General features: G+C 41.5%; 1 protein-coding gene across 3 annotated transcripts in view; it reads left to right on the forward strand.

Annotated features, from left to right (window-relative positions):
* Positions 1 to 14,099: 14,099 nt before the first annotated feature.
* The window catches only part of sdk2a (sidekick cell adhesion molecule 2a), a 46,709-nt gene continuing 34,467 nt past the window's right edge, over positions 14,100 to 26,341 (forward strand). For 2 of the 3 annotated variants that reach the window (XM_088008395.1, XM_088008397.1), the window contains exons 1-4: positions 14,100 to 16,585; positions 19,332 to 19,438; positions 19,601 to 19,748; positions 22,844 to 22,977. In XM_088008395.1, coding sequence (XP_087864521.1) covers positions 16,449 to 16,585; positions 19,332 to 19,438; positions 19,601 to 19,748; positions 22,844 to 22,977 — 526 coding nt within the window. In that variant the 5' untranslated portion in view covers positions 14,100 to 16,448. The other variant, XM_088008396.1, reaches the window with a different exon arrangement.

Genomic DNA, 26,341 nt, shown 5'->3' on the forward strand with positions numbered 1-26,341 from the left:
TGTCACCATCTACTTACAGTATAAGTGCCAGAAGGCATTCGAGGTGGAAGATGCACAGGCTCTCCAGCAGTTGTTCTCAACCTGCACATTTACTTTTCTTAAAGGACCCACAGACACTTCACTTTCCACCGGATATTTCTATACATAAATCAAAACGGTGAACGGATTGTTACTTTTGTTTTTTATTAGGAGGTGGTTGCATTAGTTTCCATTAGTTCTGTTTTATCTCTATGTGTACTTTGATGTGTATTTTGGGCAGCTGTTGTCTCTCACAATGAAAAAGTCTATTTACGAACTAGAAATATATAGGGGACCGTGCATGAGCAGTGGGTGTTTTATCTGATTTGGGAAGGTGAGGGACTGGGAGAGAGCTGCTCCAGAGCACAGGGGGAAAAGCAGTAGCCCACGCGCTGCTGCTCCGTTAACCCGAATCTACCCCAGCTCCCTCCGTGTTCCTTTGTTGTCTCAGGAACACAAAGGCTATTTTCAGGCAGCCAATCCGGAGTAGCAGGGGAAACTGCAACCCTGTGTGCCCCTAAAAGCCTTCATGACTTTTTAATTGGTGGCTCAGGGGCTCTACGTCCGGTGGTTTTGAGAGTGGACCATCGCTGCCGGTGCAGCACTCCACGAAGGGATCAAATCCCCCCCACCTGAATCCCGGGCCTGTCAAAGCAGTCAGGCATGGAGGCAGCGGATGGGTGGCATCTGAAGGTGAGAAAGGGAGCCCTGGCAAACGGGGAAAAAGCAGCTTGTGGTTTTAGATGGGTGGCTGGGAGTGTGGAGCCAGGAGCGAATGTTTGTAGAGGAAGGAAGAATGAATGTGAAACTGCTGAGAGAAGGAATAGCCCTGCACCGAAATAGCATTTTTTTTTTTGAAGTAAGAAAGAGTTTATTCAGTGGAGTTGGAAGAGAAAAATGTGATGTGTGTGTGTGGTGTGTGTGCGTGTGCGTGTGTGTGTGTGTGTAAGAGTGAAAGAGAATGCGTGCTTACGTTCGTGTGTGTGTGTGTGTACGCTAAAGAACATTTGGACGTGATGGATTGTTACAGCATACCAAACAGAGTGGGAAAGGTGGGTGGTGGATTTTATTGGAGCGCTGGAAAGGTTTTGTGATGAATAATAGTCGTGAGTGAATTGGTCATTGTCAGAACCCTCCAGAGCCTATTGAATCAGCAGGGCCAGGGTTTTACAATGAGCTTCAGCCATGAAGATCATCCTGTTGGGCCGTAATAGATGGAAAGTGAGTTGATGGAGGCAGGGAGTGCGATGCAAGAGGGCAGCTCTCACCGCTGGAGAAGCATTTGTCGGCAGGGAAAAGGGCCGCACGCCTCCCACGCTGTGCGGAGAGATCAGAGAGCAAAATAGATGCATCTGATGATCACAGGTACAGGCGCGCACACAATGAGCAGAGTCAGCATGCTCACAAGGGTTGCAAGCCGGCTAATGATGACCTGTTGACCCATCACTAATGATCCCCCTCAATTCAGCCGGGGACATGCTGGACTTTGATCTCTCTGTCATTAAAAGACCGAGGAGTGAATGCGTGCTTCTTTAATCTGACGAAGATTTAAAATATACATGGAGCATGGGTGTGAGCGCATTTTTGCAACTGTGCATGGCATCCGCAGCAAACAAGTGCGCATATGCTTTCTCTTTTTGAAGATTCATCTTTATTTAGCAGAAAGAGAAGCCTCCGAAACGGGCATTGACGCTCGATGATTGGAAGTTAACACAAGCACACATTAAAACCTTCAGTGTGTTGTATTTGGGTTTTTTCTGTGATACAGAAAGTGATTCACAATTCTGCAGTGAAAGATTTTAAACATGTTACAAAGTGGCAAGGCTGTTGAGTGGTTGAAAATAAAATAAAATAAAAAAAAAAAGAATAACACAACACAAGCCATGTTGGCAATTTTGAGTAGAGCTCATATTTCTGAGAACTTTCCATTGAATGATCCTCTTTTTAACCTGACAAACCCTAAGTGACTTAAAGTTGATGCTGATGTTATTTAACAGTGCTCTATTTGGTGGTGAGCAAAGCACTTAAACTGTTCTTTTTGAATTGGAAGTTTGGATGTGTCACACAAAAGAGATGGAAAAGTGAAGGCTTTTCTCAAGGTGATCTTCCTGGCTGCTCTGTGCATGTGTGTGTGTGCATGTGTGTGTGTGTGTGTGCGTGTGTGTGTGTGCTCATGGACAGCACAGATGGAGTTTAGCACACCGAGTTTGTGCCGTCTTTTTAAGGACTCGATAATGCACACCTTTAAAACTTGACTGTAGTGCCTTTGACTTCACTCAGAACAGAATAATTCAAACTGAAGGCTCATGTCCTCATCTTTATAACTAACAGCTTTAGCCAAGTTTTTTTTTTTCCTTCCTCAATTTATCGTTTCCTGGCAGAAGTTTCAACAGAGTAGCTAAAGCGTGTTGCCGCTGCATTCTGAAACACTCATCGAGTGTGTAACAGAATGCCAGATTACATAAAAGAGGAGTATTGCAGTGTTTCAACTTTCTTATTCCCAAAGTTATATAAAGGCCTCCTGGATTTATTTTTCCTTCTCAGCAATACTTTGTAGTCTCTATTGAGCGTTACCAGTTTAAAGGGGAAAAAAAACCCAAACGCGCGCTGACAGCATGGCAAAAAGGGGTTTGAAACTAACTGAAATCACTGTATTGGAAATTGATTCTTAGATGTGCTCCATCCAGTCCGACACTGTGCTGTTTTGCAAACAAGAACGGGGCAGAAAATAAAACAAAAAAATCAGTCTTTAGAAGTGCAGAGCTGGTAGAGACCCCAAAAGACTTGGAGAGAAAAGTGGTTGTAGTAACTATCAAATCAGGGGGCTGAATGCATATGCATGCCACACTTGAGATTTTTGTATGCGGAACATATGAGGACCATGTATCACGTTCCTTCCATTTTACAATTATGCACAACTTTGTGCGAATCCAGCACACAGAACCATAATAAACTACCAGTAGCTCATAAATCCCCTGAATCATGTTACAGATTAAACATGTCATCTACCTATTACGGTACAAGAGCAATAATAAATAAAACTGATTACTTATTAATATCCACACTGGTAATCCACTGTATTATATGTGTATTAAAGCACATTACTTACCATTGCACACTCAGTTAAAATGCTTCTAATAAAAATCTAAAGTGCCTAAGGCATTTGAAAGCCGCAGCCAATCTGGGAGCACTATCTGCTCCGTGTTTCACTAATGGGACTGATGTAAATATGTTCATTTGTGAATCGTCTCTTCAATTTATTGCAGCTCATAGTGTGGATGAAGATTATCCAGGGATTATGGTGTCTGGGAAAAAAAGGCACTTGATGTGTATTTATGCATGGCTTATAGATGTGGTAATGTGGAATTAGGTTCTATCATGGGTAGAAAAATAAAAATGGGAAAAAAAAAAAAGAAGAAGAAGTTTCACTCCTACGTCCCCACATTTGGCTCCGCTTCAGGTTTTAATTTAGTGATACTCGTCCCCCAAAAGTTGAAATTTAACAGACGTTTATGATGCAAATCGCAGGCTATAACTCTGCGTGGTGTGGAGGGCCGCATTAAGCCTTCAAATCGCTCTTGCCTTTTCTCGGGTGCCAGCAGCTTTATGCCGTATCTGCTTGATCGTCCACACTCATTTAAATGTGCGATTGCAGCCAGCTACAGTCAATCCCTACGCTTTGCAGGTCCTCAGAGGCGGAGAAAGTTCAGAGAATTACCAACACGAAGTTTTTTTCTTCTTCTTTTTAAAAAAAAAAAAAAAAAAAAAAAAACCCGGTGTGCTAGTTAGCAGTGTCGGTGGGAACATTTCAATAACACAGCGGGGGGAAAGGGAAGAAAAGGCTCCCTGAATACATTAACCTGATGGGAGATGGTGTCTCAGTTTATTTTTATGTAATTTCAATCAATAACCTCCAGGATATACAGTACGTGACATTGTGTGAAGACTAAAATTGCTGTGGTTCTAAGTTCCTTTTATATGTAAAGACCTCCTGCATATGTATAAGCCTGTCAAGAATAGAGCCCACCTCGGTATTTACTTAAAAAATTCTGCATTTCTTAATACCTGTGCTTACTTCACATTCTTTTGCATGTGAATTGGCACCGCAGAGTTAACATTCTCAACTAAGAAAGAGACAAAGTGGATTTTTTATTTTTTTTTTTTAATCTTTTTATTTATCATTCCAAGAGGAAGAAAACATCCCAGCCAACATCAGTGCAGTCACTCTGGGAGCGATGTTTTGAGTGGAAGCTTAAGAATATAATTAGAGCAACATCATCAGCCTCATATATTAGATAGCGTTCTTGGCAAACGAGCTCCAAGCTGTATTTATGTCGCTTGTGCTATGAGAACTATTGATTAAGAGCCGTGGTTTTCATGTAAGACAGCTTGCAATTTGCCGATCAAAATGACACAATCCTTACAAGTGGAAATGTGGGTTTCTTTTAATAATCATGGGATGAACAGATGACAGGCATTTGAAGAAAAAGAGGGGTGGCAAAGTACACAGAATTTGATTGTATGTGTATAACAAGTATATAATCAAATTTAAGGGAGAAATATTCCATTTTGTTACCATAAATTGAGTACTTACCTAATCAGAGGGGAGAGAAGAGAAATACACAACTTTCATCTTCTTATGTGGTCTGTTAGAATTAGCATCTAATCATTATTCAGTATTTTCACTCTCAAGCCTGCATAATTCACATGGCATTCACATAAGGCGTCATTATGCTCACCCAATTTTAACAAGTCATGTTTCTTGCTCTAAACCATGTAAAGGATCATATGAAGAGAACAAAACAATTAGTATTTCTGAATGGGACTTTTTTACTTTTTTTTTTTGTCTGATAATTGAGGTTGAGCAACGTGGTGTGAAATCATGTAAGAACCAGCCAAACACCTCGATTAGCATGACGTCGGACAGCTCAGATCTTTGTCTGTCTGCTGGGTTAGTCCCGACTGTCCCCCAGACGATGCCTCGAGACGGACTTCCTCCTCTGTCCTCTCTCCAAGTGTTGCACCGCACAGATGTGGAAGCAGTGAAAGAGAAAGTGTGGGTGCCTGAAAGAGGTGAGCCGCGTGACCTGGAAAGAGGCTGCCGGCTTTTGTGGTTCCACCTGAAGGTGTCTCGAATCTCCACAAAGCAGGTCTTTATATATATATATATTTTTTTTACTTCTGCAGGGATGATGGAGGAAAATAGAGGATGTAGGCCCCTCTTTAGAGCGCTGCAGAGGGTCAGCAAAATGACAAACCCTGTTCTGTCAGTTCTCACACTCCAGAGGTCTCAATTAGGAGCTGAGACTTTGTGCTCCCGTGTGCTTCTCGTTTCGCAAAGGTGACGATCCTGCTACACTCTAGACCTATGTGGAAGTGAGAGAAGATGAAAGCACATCCACTTCAGCCACATACTCATCAGCCTGTGATCATATATCACGTTTAACGTGGTCTTCCCAAAGAGCTTGTGTTTCTCACGTGAAATTAGACGGGGTACGCTAAATAGGTGTGGAGAAGTCGGTTTTAAAGGCTCGTCAAGCCGTTGCCACATTTTTAACAAGAATCAGGGGTTTACTCACAGCAGTACTGATATATCTTTATTTAATGAGATCATAGGACATATTTACATATATTAATGTCTTAGTCCCTAACAGTGTTTGCAAGGTATAAACAAATTCATACCTGGGGCTTGAAAGCTAAAAACACTTGTCGAGATTCACAATTCTCTTATGCCATAGAAAGCTATGACATAGTGATCTGGGCTTTCCTAGATTGAATAAAGGGATGTTATTCCTTAGCCCTAGTTAGACATTTGTAAAGTTAACATTTTAAATTAAAAAGAAAAAAAAACAACCTGTTCATAACCATATGGTGAGACATAAAGAAACATGCATAAAATTTATTACAGTAATCCACAAGTGTGCACTGTGAAGTGCGTGCTTAAATGTTCACATATCTGTATCTGTGTAGGGCATTTTATCAATATCAGTTCATGATATGTGTGTTACTTTGAAGAGCAGATTGACAAAAAGGTCTCTTCTGTGCAATAAGCACTTCAAAACAAATACTATACTGCTAAGTGAAAAGTAATACAATTGCACCTCCCCTTACATGTTGTTCATTCTACATTTTTGCTTTAGTCAATTATGTGTTAAAAAAAACTGAAAATGTTATAGATAACATTATTAGAGCAGTAATAATCAATGGTATATCATTTCTGCTGCTCTTAAATAAAAGGAACATGCTATAAATGTTGGTTCTACATTTTTTGTCCTACACAGTGCATTTTTATCTTGCACGGTAATACTGAGATCATCTCATGCGAACCCATGCCTACATATTGATGACTCCTAGTGACCTGTTAGCAGTCGTAAAACTTTCTGAGATCCCAACGCTGGAGCCCAGTGATGAATTGCAGCAAAAGACGGTGTTTGTCTACTTCAAACCAGGTAAATAAAACATTCCCAACACTGATTGCTGTTCATGCCTGGGCCCGGCGGAAGGAAGGGGGGACGACAGGCAGGCCATGTAGATGTAATGAAAGGAGGTAATAATTCTTTTTTTCTCTGTCAGCTGCTCCGTGCCATTAGCATTTACTGCCAGCCCCTGCCACTCAACGTTTGGCAGCCATGCACTCTGACACACTGATGAGAATCACAATCACCAGCTTTTCCACATGCATACATTACAAAGGCAGGCGCCATGATACCTCGCACTTAGCGGAACGCTATTAGCATGCCATCGGCATTGCTCTCATTCAGAGGTTCAAAGAGATCAGTTGGGGAGGAAAGCAGGGATGGGACATGGCATTTTGAGTCCATGAATTTTGCCTGGGAACATTTTTCATCTTAAACGCGCACAAAAAAACACACCGAGACGGAAAATACACACACAAAATGTGGGACGGAGGAGAACAAGTAGAACCACAGGTTTTGCTAATGTCAAGAGACAAGAGGACTCCAAATACATACAACTCTATTTATATGTTAATGATGGGAGGGAAAGAAGATACACATTCTGTTTGGAGCAATGAGCAATTAAATCAGGACCTTTCTAACAGCTACATCTTCACAGAGCTGCCCACAGGTCCCAGGATGGACAGGCAACACAGCTTCACAGGTGCATCTGATTATCTCCATCTCAGCGCGCATAAAATAAGGTTTCCCCCACCATACCATCCACTAATTAGGATCTAATTATCTAGCCTGTTGTAAACAATCACAGCAGATGGCATTACGCACAGTATTAACTCTAATGACCCAGGGCCTTGTGGAATTCACATTTCAATGCGTTTGTTTATTTTATTTATTACATTACTCTTTGCCCTACTTTCCAAATTCACTTAGGGCTATTTCCAATTCTATCGAGCCATAAGAAGAAGCTGAGTGGCGCTCCTTTTACTCTGTATCTTTATTCGATTATTGCCATTTCTCTGCCTTGTGTTACTGTCTGTATTTGATGTCAAATGAGAACTGGATATCCCCAAGAGTAAAGTTAGAACATTCCCCTTCATCCCCCGTCTGTCCCACCTGGGAAATAACACCAATCACTAAATCAGGTTGGAAGCCTAGGTCATTCCTTTTAGTGTCCGACCCATATGTGTGTCCATATCCCTAACAATTTAATACAGCTTTGTCCTTAAAAACTCAGGAATTACCCAATCTGTCGTTGGCAAGAATGTGTTCACAACTCGCTGCTGCTCCGAAACATAAATCTTATTTGTGTGCCACAAAGTCTGACAAGAACCCCTGCTTTATCTTCCGCCAAGCTACTCTGTGACTACTCCTTGATGATTAAAGACATAACTTTCTCACATCTCGCCACAGTTGCTCAGCTGGGGTTTCGCCACTGCTCGTCGGACAAGGATGAGCCAGCTAGAGACTGAATGCTGCAGAGGGCGTGTAATGGTGGCTGTGGGTGTGCGAGGTCTCATTAATTGAGGCCGGGCCCTGTGCCTGTGCTCCTCTGCGAGTTGGTGTGCTCTCTGCCAGAAGCTGGACTTGCTAATTAGGCTCCTGGATATCACAGACATGTCCCTGGGTGCTCCGTACAATACACTGTTAGTGCCGGGGAGAACGAGAGAGGGAATCATGGCACAGTCGGAAGAAGTGCAAAAAAACCGAATAAGATCGAGAGACCTCTTGGCAGAGAGCAAAGATGGCAAGGACATGGTGATTGAAAAATGCGCAAGAAGGGATGACAACTGATGAAAGGGTATGGAGAGAGTAAATGAGAACTACTGTATTGGAACAGATCACAGCCGCCAAGTAAGGCAGACTGCCACAACGTGCACAAAGGAAACTGTTATTTAGGTGGGAAAATCTAAGAAAGGATGGAAAAAAAAAAAAGAGAGAATCTATCGAAAGGAAGATAAACGGAGCAGAGAGGTAGAGATATCTACTCAAAGGCGAGGTGTGACCAACAGTAAAGAATTCCAAACAGACCGAGTGTGAGTATACGTGTGTGCGAGTGTTTGAGATTTTGTGTGCCTGTGAATTTGTTCTGTGCTGCGTGCTGGACTGTGTGTCCAGATAATTCAATCTGCTGCCCATTGACCGGCCTCCCGCTCCGTCTTCACTCCTAATTAAATCTCCATTTGTTGGCTGGCTGCTACAGTACTGCTTCTAATTGTGCCGCCACAGCCCCTCGCAGACACACGGGCACACCTAAGTGTGCACCAATCCGGAGCCCCAAGGCGAGCGCGATCCCAAGCACGTCACTGCGGTACATTACACCTCAATTAATCTCATCAATTACACATCAATTAACCCATGGCAATTCACTAAATGCAGCTGGGATTCAGGCTGTTTTTCATCGGCGGGGACCCGAGGACTTTTTCTGCAACATCAAAGCACACAGAGCATCAAAAAGAAAAATATGTTTAATGACTTAACAAGAAATTCTATTTTTTCTCTCTTTTTTTTCATCTATTCCTCTGAGTATTCAACGTCACTATATAGAACTCTGTATTGCCAGTGTAAGGACAAAGAGTAATTTTAAGATCTCATATCCTTCTCTCACACAAATCTCTCCAACTCTTTCTGGGACAACCCAGGGCATTCCCTGGCAAAAACAGAAACTTAGTCACTGCACCAAGTCTTTGTTTTGCCCCCGGGTCTCCTTCCAGTGGGGCTTCCCAGAAATCCTTCAAGGGAGAGCACCCAAGAGACATTCTGTTCAGATGACTCCTTCTGAGCAGCAGCTTATTGGAAATAGAGCTCCTCACCTCAAAAGCTAAGCATAACCACTTTGAGGAGGAAGTTCATTTCAGATTTTTTTCCAGGATGTTGTTCCTTGATATTGTTCTAAATGAAGGGAGCACTTCACCTTTTTTCCAGTAGAGAATCTTGACTTCTGACTCAGAAGAGTTGGCTTTCATCTTCGACTGTTTCAAAACATGCTAAAAGTAAGAGTGTAGGTGTCAATATACTAACTACATCATCTGCAAACAGCAAACTCGACACCTTAAGTGTTCTTAACCAGACACCTTTCTCTCCATGACTACTTGTTGAAGTCATGTTGATGAAGAAGATGAATGACCCTGGCAGAGTCCAGCCTGCACTAAAATCATGCAAAAAAAAGTTGTGCGCCGATTCAGAGGCCGTAAATACAGTCGGGGGAATGGTGGGGATGCGTTGAACTGTGATGGACAAAGGGTCTCATTCGGCATGCAGACGCAGATCCATGGGCCATTTCTGTAAATGACTGTAGAAGTGTGCAGAGGCTCTACATCTCCTCTACCTGTCTTCGGGCCTGTTTGGCTTCTGCTGTAATGGGTTCCTTCACCTTGCTGCCTGTGGTTGGAGGACACCCCTCCCTCTCTTTTCATTTCCCTCTTTCCACAAATCTTTTCCCACTTCTTAAGACCATTACACTATGCATTTTTCCTACCATCTGTTTAACTGTCACTGCTTTCATCCTCTCAATCTTCCCCTGTCCGCTGTATCCTAATTCTTTCAGTCATGGCAGCGTCATTTTTGACGCACTTAACGCCTATTGTACATAGGTGCCTGCTGTCATGGATACAAGAAGAATATTTACAAATATGCTTGTGTTTAACATGACCTTCAGTTTACTTTGGTTATACAGGTGGTTTATATTTTGAGTGTTTTGCTAATGCCTCCATTGAAAGGGCTTATTGTCTTGGCCCAAATCTTCTTATTTCAACTTGTAAAGCAGCAAACACGACAGAGAAGAACTCATTGTTGAGATGTTTTATGTATTCCATTGTGCGTATTGAAAACGGAAGAAATACTAGTTGCTTCCGGTATGCTTCCCTTAAAACTTTATGCCATCCCTAATGGCCCTTAAGCTTTCACTAGACTATTACTGAGCCAAGGTCAGTGCCATGACAGTTGCATAACCCCCATCAGAGAGGTCTGCCATGACCCATCTCACATGTTAGACACCAGTTGGAGAGGCTAGATGACAACTCCACATTTACCTGGATGACATGATCCGCTATTGGCCAGATGGACTGAGATAATGATACAGGGAAGCTATGTGAGCATGGCCTTGTGTAGTAGAGAATAGAAGATGGCATAGAAGATAAAGATAATTACAACACAAACACATCCAGTGAAGGATGGAGATAGTGAGAGAGCATCGCTAGAGAACCGTAATTGTTACTACAATCTGTCACTCCGCTATTGCTGTACCTCAGCGATACACTGCCAAGTGCCATCTAAGATGTGGTTACAAAGGCCGAAACACAGGTAGCCGAGGTTTAAACAGAGGAAGACACAAGAAACTCCTCAGCGTCGCAGCGTAGCCGGGGTTACGAGGTGAAGCACAAATAAAGCAGGAGAAATAGCACAAGACAAAAGCCGAATGTGAACACAGTCTGTGTGATTGCATGCCAGCATGGTGCAACGAAGAGCACAATGGGCTTTGGTATATAAAGCTGCCCCAGTGCCTGTGGTCTTTGTCTCACAGCCATTAAAATTCTGTACATGCAGCGGGGGACCCGACTGGAGTCGTGCCACCATTCAACCTCAGCTGTCAGGTTAGAATAAGGTGTTTTTATATCTGTAGTGAATGGGTTGTGGTGGTGCAGATTGGCTGTGGAGGGCAGCTGCTCTGCACAGCAGCCACATTAAAAAGCCCCCCCTGGTCCTCCTATTGCCAGTTTTTGGTCTTCTCCAGATCTGTCGGTTCTGTTTGGCTTTTTATCTGCAGTCGTAGTGCTGGAGGAGTTTAAGTCAAGAGGGACTTCCCCTTAGCGCTCCATCTGGATGCGCTGCCTTTCAGTGGGCACTGTCATGTACCTTCCAAACCAATGCCTTTTCTACATTTGTCAGTGGAATGGAGAGTGCAGCTTTTCTTCCAAGAGACTGATCTTTATTTTCTTCCTAGATCCACTTTTGTCTTTTTGTAAGAATAACGTCTAGCCTCACCTTTATGTAGCGCTGCCAAGAACGGATGAAGAGATAAGTACCTCTTATAGTCAAGATCCATCTTGCTATTCTTGTGAGTCATAAAATTTCATGCTTTAATGAAACCAGAAAGGGACACATAGTAAGGCACATATGTCAGAGTCAAGGCCCGCGGGCCACATCCGGCCCGCGAGAAGGTTTTTTGCGGCCCCTGGGATGATCTTGATTTATTATTAGAACCGGCCCGCAGACCGCAGCAAGCCGGCACCCCGTCTGAAAAAAAATATCTTCCTTATTTGAACTGTAAGTAGTTCTTTAAATGTTCTGTGAGATGATGTACTTACCCATGTATCCATAACAACCGGAACTTTCAATATCCACCAAGTTATTGCCGAAATATACCGTCTATTAAACGAGTGCCCCCCGGATTAATTACATTCTCTGCAGCTGCAGCTGCGAAGTTACCGTATTAACCCGATACTTGCTGGAAAGTGCAACGTCTCCCCTTTCAGAAACCGTTGGAATTTTTCCACTTAGCGCTACGTGTGGCGGAATTACGGTACTGCAAATTTAGATGTGTCGCCGGCGACACATCTAAATTTGCAGTACCGTAATTCGCCGGCGACACATCTAAATGCCTTGACTCTGACATATGTGGATTAATAGATTTTTGCACTTTATTTTATTGTATTTCAATCCAATTATATTTTAAAAATATTTCAGTTGTGTCTGTTGAAAATTAAAGATTACTGACAGAGCCATAAGAAAATATTGCTTTATTTATCTGATCATATTGGAATATATTTGTTAGGTTTTCAGTAGGTTCAATTAGGTTCACTAGACTATATGAGTCATTTAAAAAAATTTCAATGAACATTCGATCAGTCCGGCCCTCGGCTTGTAGCTAAATTTTTTATTTGGCCCTCCGTCCATTTGACTTTGACACCCCTGTAGTAAGGTGTATAGCTGATTTCTGTTAAGGGAAAATAGCTCTGATCCGTTCTTTGGATCAGGCCAGTAATACTAGCACAGTTTCCCCCAGAAAACTTTCTAAGCCTGGTGATAAGGGCACCAGGCCTGTCCACCAGTGGCCTGTCGTATTTTTAATAATATGACTAGGTAAATAAGGTATGTTATAGTGGATGACATTGTTGACAATACCTAAATACACAAAAATAAAATTAAAATAAATCAGATTAATTCTAACTTTTTGCAATTTGAACATTTTTTAATGGAAATGACAATACTATTAAATTTTATTTAACAGTTTAATCAGAGATAAAAATGTGTTTAACATTTAAATTTAATATTGAAAGACGTTTGCAAATTTAATTTTCAAAAATGCACGGAATAATCTTTGTAGTTTGATTGATTGTTGCGTTATCTTTGGTAAAAATCTGATGCCATGAGTTGAATATTTTGTTTGAAATCAATTTCTTCGCAAATACATCTCAGCAAATAATCATCAAATAAACTTAGCTACTGGCTCCACAAAATCTGTATTGAAACATCGTTAGTGGTCCTGATGTACTTAAAAGGCAGGGAAGGGCCCTAAATCATATTCTGCTTAAGGTCCTGTACAACTGTGGACCAACCCTGATCACATTTATAGGTAAAAAAAAAGAAATTTAAAGGACCATTATTTAAAATGGACAATAATAAGCATACTTGCTCTTTTCAGTATATTTCAGTTTTCCTTCTTTAGTAACATCAGCTGCTTGGTGCAGTGTTTTGACTTGCTGGTTGTGATTGGTTGATTTATCCAAGCGCATGCAGCAAGAAATACTCCGAATGAAAAAGACCTGGCAGTGGTCTTCTGCTATTTTTATAATACACTAGGACAACCCTGCTAATAGAAATATCCCAACAATGTTGCCTGGCAACCTGTAATTGTTGGTTCCATGATCTGTGCTCATCCGGTCAGTAAATGCACCACGCCTATGTGCTATTGCATCATTCTGACTGCAACATTCTTCTCTCAACATTAAGTTTCACAGTGAAGAAAGTTCTAGGTTAGATGAAAATGAAGTAAAGACAATTTTTTTAGGAACCTTGAGAAAGCAAATCAATTTTTCTATAGGTGCATGTCAGTACTTCGGTCAAGATGTGAGACTTCGGAAAATGACAGGGAGCTGAACATATGCTGTCAGAGTTATTGTTTTGTCCATTTAAAGAGTCTAACTCGCTCATTGAAAATGCTGGACTAGGACATTTTGGGCATAGTTTGGACGTCTCAGTTAAATAAGATGTTTAAAGACAGTTTTAAATGTAATTTCTGTAATCATTCTGTCTTCGTTGAAACAAAAGCAACCATTTGATTGACTGCAGGGCTGTGTAGCATCAACTGCTCTCTCACAGTATGCTTGATGTTACCTGCGCACCTGACATAAATAATAAATAATCATTGACTGCTTAAGGCTAATGTATAGGTACAATAAATAATGAATTATTCAACAATCCTACACATGACACTAAATAATTTATTTACTTTGAATGGATTTTATTGTAATTAGTGTTGTGGCATGCCTCTACACACTTTGATGTTTGTAAAAATAAGAAATAACTATGATCTGTCTTGTAAAGAAATAAATTGGATATTCTAAAACACTTTTAGCAGGGATTGTATTGGTTGAGTTACATTCGTCCAAAAGCAGTCAAGAAAATACTACTTTTGTTATCAAAGCAGACTCTACAACAGGCGCAAACTCTGTGAAAATCAAAAACACAATGAGAGGGAGGAGAGTTGGGGCTACAGATAAGAGATTCTTCATTGGTAGCATGTTAGTTCAGAGAGGCCAGTGTGAGGATGAATTGGCCCTGTCTTGTTTCAGCAGTGAGTACTGTTGATGGCCTGTGGTCACTTAAGCGCTCAAAGCCTCAAAAGAAATCACTTGACTTGGTTGTTTCACTCTGTGTTTTTTTTTTTTTTCTGGGGCTCCGTGAAATGAAATGAATTGCGTTTTCATTCTGAGTTCTTTTGTAATGCTAAACATTGATTTTTCTGTCCTCTGAAATGCTTGTTCCTGAAACCCTACACTCCAGTCTAAATGTGAAACCGGTCGCAAGTGTCACACACAAGTGCCATCCGGGGATTTATAATCAGATTTTATTTTAATTGGTCATTTGAGACAGAAAGGAATGCGATCACATGAATGGCACCATAACAGGTAACCACAGAGGAGATTAGAGTGCGCTCAGTTCCCCCGTTCCACAGTCTGACATCACTAAGTCGGCATTATGCAGATCCCTTGTCTCAGGCGAGTGATGTGTGTTTGAGGTTCTTGGTTTTGCACGTTCGACTACGTAATGGCGGCTTGTTGATGGAGTCGCTAAAGTGCACACCGTCAGCGAGCCACCGACTCAATTGGATGTGGTCTTGTGTTGTTGCCTGTGTGTGTTTGTTCAGGCTAAAGGGAGTGTTTTTGTTTTTTGAGGGGGATTTGTGTGTGTATCAAGTCCAAATGCATTTACTACTGGATAGAATTACAGCATAGCCACCACTCCAGCAGTTTGTGTTCAGAGAGAAAAAAACCCAAAAAAAACAAAACAAGGGATGGCTCCCTTATTATGGTTCAGCCAAGGATCAGTTTAAAGTGCCTTTTAGGTTTTATAGTGTTTGTTTTTGAGTTGTTGCAGAGGTGATAGATAGGGCAAGATGTGCCAGGGAGAGGAGTATTGTTACCAAATAAAAATAGAAACTGCTTTTTAAAAACAAGACATGCTATAGTCGTTTGAACAATGTGATTGAAAGGGGAACAGGCTACAGACAGATATCGCTAGAGATGACGGGAGTGTGTGTTATACGTTTGCACTCTGCTCACATGACCGCCTTTGGGGGGAAAACAGAGGTTCACACTTATTCTTTTATTTACACTTTCAATCAGGTTCCATTTTCTGTGTCCCCTTCCCTGCTCTGCGGGAGTGCCCTCGCATTTACCTTGCTTCGCCGCGCCACGCTCTGCATCCGCTCTCATAAATCTTGCGTTTGAACTGTGTGTGTGGGGGGGGGTGAATGGAGAGTTAAAAAGGTATGCCGTTGACCAGCCATGACAGTGAGTTAGCTGCTGCAGCACACTTTGAACCATGCGCGCTTCAGGGCCCCAGCGGCTTGCTGCAACTATTAATACAGACTTTAATTAGCACGCCACAAACACTGGTGCAATTGGTTGAGTGTCGCCCATGGCTGGTGAGGCAGACAGATCAATAGGTCTGATCATGCCTTTTTCATCAGCTCAAATGAAAGCACTTTGTCTCCAAACTCAGCTCTGGACTTTGCGGAGCACCTTAAAGGCCTTTTTTTTTCTTTCTTTCCTTGTGGCTAGACTGGCTGTGTGCAGCGTTGCAGATGGGGCTTGTATAATCTGGCTGCATTAGAGAACTATAAAGATAAATGAAGGGAGGTACAAAGCATAACTCATCCTGTCAGAGAGCAGGGTTTAAGACTAGGAAACTTAGTGTTTTCTAAAGCAACCCCTTCCACCATCGCCACCTCCCGTACTTTCCTAGTTCCCAGTTTCCCCTCGTCTAAATTGCCTGCATTACATTTTTTTTTTCAGATTGCTATATTTTTCTCCATCTGCTTTGTCTATTTCTGCTTCAGTCCCCTATTCAACTCCATCTTCCTCCCCATCCCCTTTTTAGTGGTTTAGAGGTATGGAAGTGTTCATTTAAACTCCTCCTTTCCGCACAAATTGCTCCTCCACCTCTTTGCTGGCACATTTCAGTTTGAAAGGGGGAAAAAGTATGATGCGTTTGCAGTGGCAATTTATTCCATGTGCTTTTTGGCAATATTTTTTGTTGACCTTCAAGTTCTTAATAAGAGCAAAAGAAAAATGGAAATGGCTCGTCCTGAGCCTTCATTTCTCGTGAACTGCTGAAATGTGTTGTGAGTCTTCTTATATGAGTTACTGAATCAAACATTTCATTTTTTTTCTCTCCCTAACAGCCACCGCCTTATTCCTCACCTTCTGTTCCTGCATAGTCGCACTTTTTGCTTAACTTACCTTTTCCTCCAATTATTCTCTCCCAGTAGACGATGTTCCACCTTACTTTAAGATGGAGCCTCCTCAAACCCAGGTTCACCTGGAGGGAAACCGCCTGGTGCTGACCTGCATGGCAGAGGGCAGCTGGCCCCTCGAGTTCAAATGGATCTACAATGGCAGCGAGCTCACGCGGTTCTCCTTGGAGTACAGGTGAGGGATGTGACCTTGCGCACCAGAGCTATTGCTGTTATCATTGCTTTTTTTTTTTTTTTTTTCCTCCACCGGTTGCAATTATCTCACCACACGAGGACATTTTAACAGCATTTAATTGTAACTAATAGCACAATTGCTCATTTTTATTCATATCCTAACCTCATTTGCATGGATTTATTCGCCACAGATTTGGTTGCATATCTTCCTTGGAAGCCTGCACGTGGCGTTTGGGGAGTTTCAGATTTATTCCAATTTGTCTCACAACGTACTTGGCATTCTTGGATGTTGTGAGGAGATAATGCATCTTTTCGCTCCTCTCCCATTCTGTTTGTCAAAACTATCATGGTGGTAATAGAACACAACGGTGCATATTTTTCATCATCATCCCATGCCGTGTGGGTGTGATTCCTTGCTCCACGGGCTGAAAGATGGTGTTTTACTGACAGGATGTTTCTTTTGGACGTGTTATATTACACGTTTAAAGCCTCTTAACACCGTCATGGAGAGTTCCTCTGACACCAAAGATTGTGGCAAGAGGAAGCCTCCGTCTGCGCTAACACAGCCTCTCCCCGTGTGTCCCTGCCAGTCACAGTTGCAGTCTGCAGTGAAAGTCACCTTCTTTCCAGTTCCAACCTCGCTTTCGGGACTTTATTCACAGTCTGACCAGAGCTCAAGACATGGCCAAACACTCTTAGGTGGGATTGTCTGATTGCTATCGCTGTTATCACAAAAACAGACTCGCATAGCGTCCCTTCGCTGTCTTTTTCCACTCTCCCATGGATCTTCCTACCCCCACCCCTCATTTTCTTCTCTGGCCTGTCTTCCACCAGCACTTGGCTGCTCACGTGGTTTGTTCTCTGGGTCTGCCTTGCAGGCCAGCCCTCTGCTTATTATTCTTCACCAGCCTTGATCAAAGAGGAGAACTGGAATCCATTTAATCAGAAAATCCAACCCCTCCGCCTGACCCCCGCCTCCCCCCGACACATACATACACACGCACGCACACGCACACCTCCACACCCCACGTTCAAATTAGCAGATTCGGGGATCATGGATGTGGTTCACACCTTTACAGTGCCTTTTTAAGAGAGCTTTCTTGTTAAACTTACATGTTTCACAGCATCAAACATTTCTTTAGATCAGACAAAGATAACCTAAGAAAGTTCAAAAAGCTGCTATCAGATGAGCTCAACTTCTCAGGGCCAAAACGCTGCCTAAAACAACCTCGCTCTAATGTCTCAGCATCTCATTTGGATTTCAGTCCAAACTTTGTCTAGGCCAGTCCAAAACTGTCATGCTGATTTTTTTTTTTTTTTTGTTTTAGTCATTTAGAGTTGGGTTTGTTGACGACTTTCGGATCCTGCTCAGTAGCACAAGTGGTCACAAACTGGAGGTCAGACAGTCTCCTGGTTTTCTGGTAGGGAGCAACAAGTTGTCAAGGTTCTAAAGCAGCAAAGCAGCTCTAGATCATCACCCTGCCACCACACTCTTCAGTTATCTATATATATATATATATATATATATATATAGATATATATATATATATTGTGAAAGGCTCTGCTAATTTTACATGTAACAGGACGCAGACTTGCTTAAATGTTCCACTTTGGACTTTTCAAAGTTCCCAGAAGTGTTGAGGATTTATCAACTTATTTTCTGGTGTCCATTGTACTTATCAGTAGTGTTTTTGGACATTGGACTCTCCCATGGATCATTTTTGTATGGTCACTTTTTTACTGTTGAATTATGAGAACCTGAGTGTGACTGAGGCAGTGATTTTGATTTTGCCTTTGGTTTTGTTTTGACCTTTTGGATGAAAGGTAGATTCACTGTTAGAGTGATTTTGGTAGTAGTTATTCCACTATTGTGAAGGTTCCCTACTGTTTCATGTTTTCTCAGCTATTTCTCACTATTATTGGAGTCTCAGAAACAACTCTGTAACCCTCTCCAGACCCTTTCCGTATCTCTGCGGCTTTATATTCATCTGATCTCGAATGTCTTTACATCAAGTGTTGCTTTCTGAGATCTTTATGCAGCACTTCATGCTGCCAATCAGGTTCTATTGAAGTGATTCTCAAATATGCAGATAAGGCAATAATCTGGCCTAGAAAACATTCTGTAAAAGAGAGGGAGGGAGAGAGTTCTCTTTGGTATTTTTGCCTGACCTTAAAATTAGCTTTGTGACGGTAGTGGAACAATAGAAAAAAATACATCTTTTCAAAGCACTGTAAAATTAGTCTTAAAAGTCCTAATTCAGAACTAAATATTTGGGGTATCTTTTCAGCTTCGCACACACACATTCACACACCATTTACCACTAAGACATGTCAAGGGAGAGACAGAGCTGTGGCTGTCTGAAACACATGACAGGTGGTTGTATGATTTGATTGAACAGACTGAAGATACAGGATAACAATGGGGTTTCGTGAGTCCCGCCTGTCTGGAACTCAGCTGCGCCTGTGTCTCCTTTGTGTTGCTCCAACTGTGCTCTACACACACACACACACACACACACACACGCACACACACACACACACACACACACACATCGGCAGTTCTCCGCCGTGTTTCAGAACATTTTCCTCTCACGCTCAAAGCCATTTCAGCTGTATTCCAGGTGTCCAGTAAAACATCTCAATTAATTGAGTGTCCTTAGCGCGGGTGATAAAACCCAAGATGACAAATGCCTTTGTTTGTCACTCTGACGATGACTAATTGCTCTCGGGTTTTGTCTGCCCATTAGGTACCTGATCCCGTCGCTAGACCGATCCCATGCTGGCCACTACCGCTGCATCGTGAGGAACCGAGTGGGTGCCATAATGCAATGCAGCACAGAGGTGCAGGTTGCCTGTAAGTGATGGCTTATTGCTGTTCTCGTGAAAGTTACAGCACGTCACTGGGCTTAATTAAAGGAGAACGTTGATGGTGATTCTTTCTTCACTCCTCGTTTCCTGTGGTGTTCACATTTCTTTTTATTTTCTCTCACTTTCATTTATTTTTTATGTCTACCAGATATGGGCGGATTTGTGGAGGGCGAGCGATCTCAAACTGTTTCCCAGGGCGAGGGAGCTCTCATCCACGCACCGCGGATACACAGTTTCCCGAGGCCCCAGATAACGTGGTTCAGAGACGGGCGCAAGATTCCCTCGAGCAGCCGCATGTGAGTCCGCATTCCACCGCAGTGTGTTTGCCGTTGGATTGAGCAGAAGTTGTGTGGGTTTGGATGTGCTTGAGATGTTGGTGAATTTTCGAGCTGCTGTAGCAGAATTTATTATTATTTTTTTTCCTTCAGAGAGCTCCAAGAAGTTCAATACTGCTCGCTGATTTTCTCCTATTCCCCCTCACGCCATGAACCAAGTTTACCAGAATAACTGATGAGCGAATGTTGGCACAAGCCTAGTGTTCATCACTGAATCACCTCTCAGTGATAAAGTGGGTTATTATATCCCCCCCTATTGACTTTGCAGGCGGAATGATTGAAGGGTAGACATGGATCAGGCAGCAGGGGAACCAATTAGACAAAATTCGACAAAAGGCCTCAATTGATGATATGATTGACTGACAGCTCTCGCCCCGGTTGGAGTTGTGAGCGTGTGATTGGGTGTGTGCGTCTGTGCGAGGGGTAAGAATCTGTCAGAGGCGGAGAATACGTCAGGGGTTCGGTGTGTGACTCTTCTTGTGCAGTTAGCGTCTTTTGAATTTCCACCTTTTTAGATATGCAATTTTCCTGAGGCGCCACAGTAAGGTAATCACCTGAGATTAATTTTGTCATCCTGACAAATAGAGGAAGGCAGTCCACCAGTCCTCGGAAACCACCTCCTTATTTATTATTCAGCAGCCAGCTGTACTGTGTCGTTGCTGTTGTGAAGACTTTTTACCCCGAGCTCTAGGCTCTTGCTCGAGGTATAGATCGGTACATGGGTTTTCTTCCTGCGGATTGTAGGCCAAACGGAAAACAAAAGGCAAGAGGGAAGGGAAAACGTAGACAAAGCTACTTTCACCAATCTTTATCCAATTCCAGAGCTGCTAAGTACACAGTTGGCTTTTACAAGCAGTAAAACACTGTGACGATGAGAGGCACTGAAAGGACACTCAGCATTTACCGCTTTCTTGCTTGCTTAGTGTCAGGCCACATTGATATTCACAGGTGTGTGTCTGCGTGCGTGTGTCTGTGTTTCCCTGCTTGTCTGTTTGTGTAAGAGTCTGTTGACTCGGCGAGAGCTGCTGCTTCTAATTGTCCTGGAGCGTTTTTTCCACTTCGATCAGGCAGATGGTGGCTGATATAAGAAGAGTCTAATCTGGCCACATGCTTAATGTCAACTTTCATTTCACAGGCTCTTTGCAAATACCCTGACCTGTCAGGCTAGCCAGCGTTTGGTCTGTCGAGACCCTGTTGTTTGTAGAAAAGTTTGCAAAGGATGTCTTTAAAATTTGGGGAAGGTAATTTTATGAATATTTATTGGTTGTAGCTTTGACACAGCAAATATTTGTATGTTTTACTGCTTGTCAAAATAAATGTAAGTCTATTACCCAGAAATGCAATTCCTTTCAACAGCCATAGAATTCGAATAAAAAAACACAATTGGATAGCAAAGTATAAATTTCCCCTTCAAGATCAAACTGAAAATTGGTAAAAGGAACCCTGCCAGGTATGGATTGTGTACACTCAGGTCGAGTCACCTCTATTTTGCCCCAGCAGCTTAGATTTAATTTTAAAAAAAAGCATCGGAAATGTATAATTTTTCTTTTTATTTTACAAATCTCAAGATCATTCTCAAACTGACTTTTGAGGAATTAATTTACAGCGTAGGGTAATTTAGTGAAGGTTTCCTCTTCACTTTATGTATGAACAAGGAAAAAAAAAAAAAAAAAACACCAGTCAACAATAAGATATTCTTATGTTGATTTAAATGCTACAAAGCAAATAGATTTATCCAGTCAAGACTTCATCCAGTCATATATTCAGCATTGTGCTTTCTCTGTGCACAAATGCTAAGGAGAACCCACTCCTCCCTGATGCGAAAGAAAAAAAAAGATAAAAATTATTGCTTCACTTTAAAACAAATGCAGCACAAATATTGGATAAAGAAGAATGCAATGGATATCAAAGTGGACGTTCTTGTTTGTGATTGATTTCATTTTGCTTGTTTTGTCCAAAGTTTAGCCAAACTATAATCTTTCAGCTTTAACTTCTTGATCCTCAACAAAGAGTTAAGGTTTTCTTTATGCATTTTCTTTAAATGATTGTTGAAATTTGGTGTTTTTTCTTTTAATCCATTCCAGTCTGCTCCAGTTCTTTTTAACAAATCGATCCATAATTTTTTTTACGTTTTTGTCTAAAAAGTCTGGAGCCCTATGGCAGTACTCTGATCAGTTGGCTTATGCCTCCTGTTGTGTTTCCAAGAGACGTTCACAGAATACAAAACTTTGTTTTTCAGAAAAGTAGATTGTATCCGACAGCAAAATAGTGAAACAAGCTGACAATGAAACTTCAGTTTTGTGAGACAAATCAAATATCAAGCGCTAGATACAAAGTTTGTTTAAGCAATGGCTATCAGTATGTGATGATAACTCTGAAACTGGTTTTGGTATGCACTTTTAAATTGATTTCCTCTCCAACTGGAAGAGGATTAATACAGATTTACTATGTTCACATCTCAAGTCTTGCAAATATTCTTCAAAAGGTCTATTGTATTATGTCAAAGGTCCCATTAATTAGTGTTGGTATGTGCAGAACAAGCGCCACACGGGCAAACAAAACTCAAACAAAGGAAATCCCTTCGGTTTTTTCAGAAATGGAAAATAACAATAGACAATAAAAAATTGCAGTGAACTGTAGATGGAAGTGCTCATAAAATGTCTTTGTGTGCCGCTTTTTAGAAATAACTTATGTGCTTGCTGGTGTGTCAGTCTACCCTTAGGATTTATTGACTGTAAGACACAACTATTCACTGATTTAATGATCTGAGTGGGTCTGTGTGTGTGTGTGTGTGTGTGGGGGTGTGTGTGTGTGTGTGTGTGTGTGTGTGTGTGCGTGTATATGCGTGTGTATGTGTGTGTGTCTCCACATGTATAGTTGGTTAGGTGTGGAGGATATTTTAAGCACAAGAGCAGAGTGAAGATGTTTCTTAATGGAACAAAAATCAACTACGTTCATGTCAGTCTGGAGGCTCAGCTATAGCTAAAGTGACAGACTTAAATCTGCATCTAATGATTATTATTATTATTATTATTATTATTTTTCTTCCTCATCAGTGCCATCACTCTGGACAACACGTTGGTCATCCTGTCCACTGTGGCCCCAGATGCAGGACGGTATTACGCCCAAGCAGTGAATGACAAGAACGGGGAGAACAAAACCAGTCAGCCCATCACTCTCACAGTGGAGAGTAAGTGTGCGCAGAAAGCGACATACACTCACAGGCACTCAAGCGTACTTCGCAGTTAAGCAACAGACGTCTTCGCCCACGCAGTGAAAGACACTGCTAACCAGCAGATTGTTTGTGTCGCCAGCAGACTGCATCAACAGGCTGGCACAGATGAAAATGTCATTTAGAAAAACAGTTTTTATTTATCTCAGCTGAAGACGCACACACGCATTCATTTAGTGCAGCGGCTCTAAAACAGGTGGTTGGTTTCCACCGCAGACAGTGGGAACAGAAATGGCCCCCTCTATCGGTGGGCTCTTTTGTCTTGTCCAAAAAAAAATGTCAATCCCACCTGAATACCTGCAGCCTGATGTTTGTCCTCTTTTTGTCCTGCTGCTCCTCTAGTCTCTGGTTGTAAATTACTGGTTGTACAGCCACAACATTTCATCTATTTTATTTTGTAGACTAACAAAATATTGTGCAATTGTGAAGGATAGAGAAAAGTAAAATCGGAAAAGCATCCTGTATATTTGTATTCAGCCTAATTCAGTACTTTCTTGGATCAAATCTGGAGACAGATACTTTTGCCCTTCCTTTTTGTAAAATAGCTGAAGTTCAGTCAGACTGGGTGGAACGCTAACATAAACATCAAAAAGGCTCAAGATGAAATCCAGTCCCTCTTGGCTGCTTCCCTGGTTAACACAGGGGGACAATTCAGGTAAACATGTTTTTAATAAATTACTATGTTTGCCGTGGTCTGTACTGACCCACCGTTCAGTAACCAGATTTCTGAAAATGACATAAAGCGAAGACTTAACAGAAAACTACACCCACACTGAAAAACTTCAGATTAGAAGATCGACCTCTGTTGCAAAACAAAGTCTGTAACTGCTTCGAATGAAATGTTGCACCATTAGACCAAGCAGAGATGAAATTCCTAATAATTAGAGCCCGGTGGATGCTCGCCAATCCTTCCACCTACTGTCACGTTTTATCTAAACAAAGTCACACAGATTCTCACACTTCTCTTTTTTTTTTTTATCTGAATGAATCAATCTTTCTCTGCTTACCCCTCCAAGCCAATTAAAAGTTACTAAATATATCTTCAATCTCCCAAAAGGACAAGTTTTGAATGACTCAAATATCACCGCATCTCCCTTAAAATGTATGTGACAAGGAGTGCTGGATGAAGATTTTAAAGAGCTTCCATTAGGGCCAACACATTCTTAAAAACGCCTGTCTGCATCTGCTCTTCAGATGCCTGTAAAAACGCGGCCTTTGTAAGTCAGTCAACGTGCGTGACACAGCAATCTGCCGGGACCAGAAATAGTTGAAATTCACCAAATCTGACCTTGCAGATCACGCCGTTGGATTTTTGCATCTTAAAGTCAATAAGCATTTCAGAGCAGCGCTTGTTCATTTAGGAAATTTCTGCAGAGAAAATACACACACGCACGCACACGCGCACAGACACAGGGAAAATCGGGAAAGAAAAGACAGCAAAGGGAGCATTGTGTTCTTGAGGGAGAATACAAATGAGCCAAAGCTGAGTGTCATAAGTAAAAACAAACTGGCATAATATAATGTTTCAAGTGGCAAGGCACTTTGTTTTGTTAGGTTTTATTCTTCAGATTGCGAAATACACCCGACATGACTTGGGTTTACACTTGTTTTTGGACTGTGACATATGTAAACAATGCTGTGACATTAGTAGCGAGGACTTGTTATGCAGGTCACTGTGTCGTTTAATTTTGCCATATAATTGGATGATTACACACTTGAGGTATTCTCAACACAGGGAGTTTATGAACTGCAATACATTAATTAGTTTCTGCAGGGAGCCAGTCGTGTCTTATGGGGGGGAAAAAACATTGCCGTTTTCTCACTTTGTAATGTTAGATAAGTAAACAACCACATTTTCTCTCAAATATAGCATTTATTATGTTAAGAACTAAAAGAAATCTAGTAGAAATCTTATTGCTACTTAAGACTGAGTTGAGCTTTCCATCGTAGATTGCTATTAGTTCATTTTTCAACAACATAGGTGGATGATTCTCCATCAGTCATTCCTCTTTCTCCACCCTCTGCCCCCACGTCAATCAACTTTTCCACTCAAATCCCCCTACTTAATTAGGCTCATGAATTACACAAATCAGCCGAATGCGGCAATCTCACAATTTAGCAAACAACTTTTGGCCCGAGAGATTTCGATTATCTTTACCAATCCCCTGAACTCACACAGGAATTAATTTCTTCTTTTGTCGAAACTCTGACAGAAAGGCTTTTTTTTTTCCTGCATGGATTTATTGCTCTTCACTCTGCTGGTTAATTATTGTAATAATAAAGTCAACAACAGCCTCGATATGGTGCTTGTACTGTCGTAATGAAATGAGGTAATGGGGGAAGTGTGGAATAATTCTGACCTCTCAGTCGACTGAAGTGATACAAAATTCATCTGTTTTCAGTTGTCGGAGAGGTTGTATCCCCGCAGCAAAAAATGTTAATGCTCATATGAGTCTCCGACTTAATTTCACACATTGGAACGTAATCGCCGTGTTTTGTCCACGAAACCCTTCGACAATATGTCTCAGATGGATTTTTCATAAATATTTTGTTCTATTAAACCCATCTCTAAGGTTAATTTAAATGTAGTGACTGTACACTTCCAGGCATAAGTTCACATGCACTTATCATAACTATGAATATTAATCACATATCCAAACAAATTACCAAGAAATTCCAAATGTACTCAGAATTATACATGCAGGGCTCATATGTGCGCTCACACAAACACAGACTTATATTTGGTTAAATGTCCTTTTGTAAGTTGATCCCCAACCTCTCAGTGTTTTTAATTCAGAAACAAGTTTCTGACGTAGTGTTGGCTGGCTTTCTCTGACCACTCGCCTTGAAAGAATTGGTACAGTTAACAGTAATTGGCTGGTTTCATGCCACAGAAAGATTAGTCCACAAAGTTTAAATTGAGTCAAAGTTGGGTGTTGGTGAGACAATTCAGTAAACTCAAAGTTAGTATTTGAAAACCCATTTTGATGTGGGTTTGGGCTCATAGCACTGGAATGATAAATATGAATCTTTCACTTTGCTGGTTAACAATTAGACACATTTGATTTTGTGGTTGTTATACGTAGAGAAAATTTACTATGTATTTCAAATTGGAATTTGATTATTTTTTTTTTCTTTAAATCAACACTTAAAATGTGTTTAAAATACAAAAGTCTAAAATATTCTGACATTTTGATGTTGAGTATGAGGAACTGTATAGCATACTAATTGCATTTTGAAAATGTCTTCCTACTTTTTCTCGAATCTGCACAACTGTGCGTGTGACTGTTTCATGTCTAAATCTGCGTTGACCGAAGGCTAT

The sequence above is a fragment of the Poecilia mexicana genome, unplaced genomic scaffold (assembly GCF_051168715.1).
Source record: "Poecilia mexicana isolate PSO_F unplaced genomic scaffold, ASM5116871v1 scaffold_8, whole genome shotgun sequence".
Taxonomy (NCBI): domain Eukaryota; kingdom Metazoa; phylum Chordata; class Actinopteri; order Cyprinodontiformes; family Poeciliidae; genus Poecilia; species Poecilia mexicana.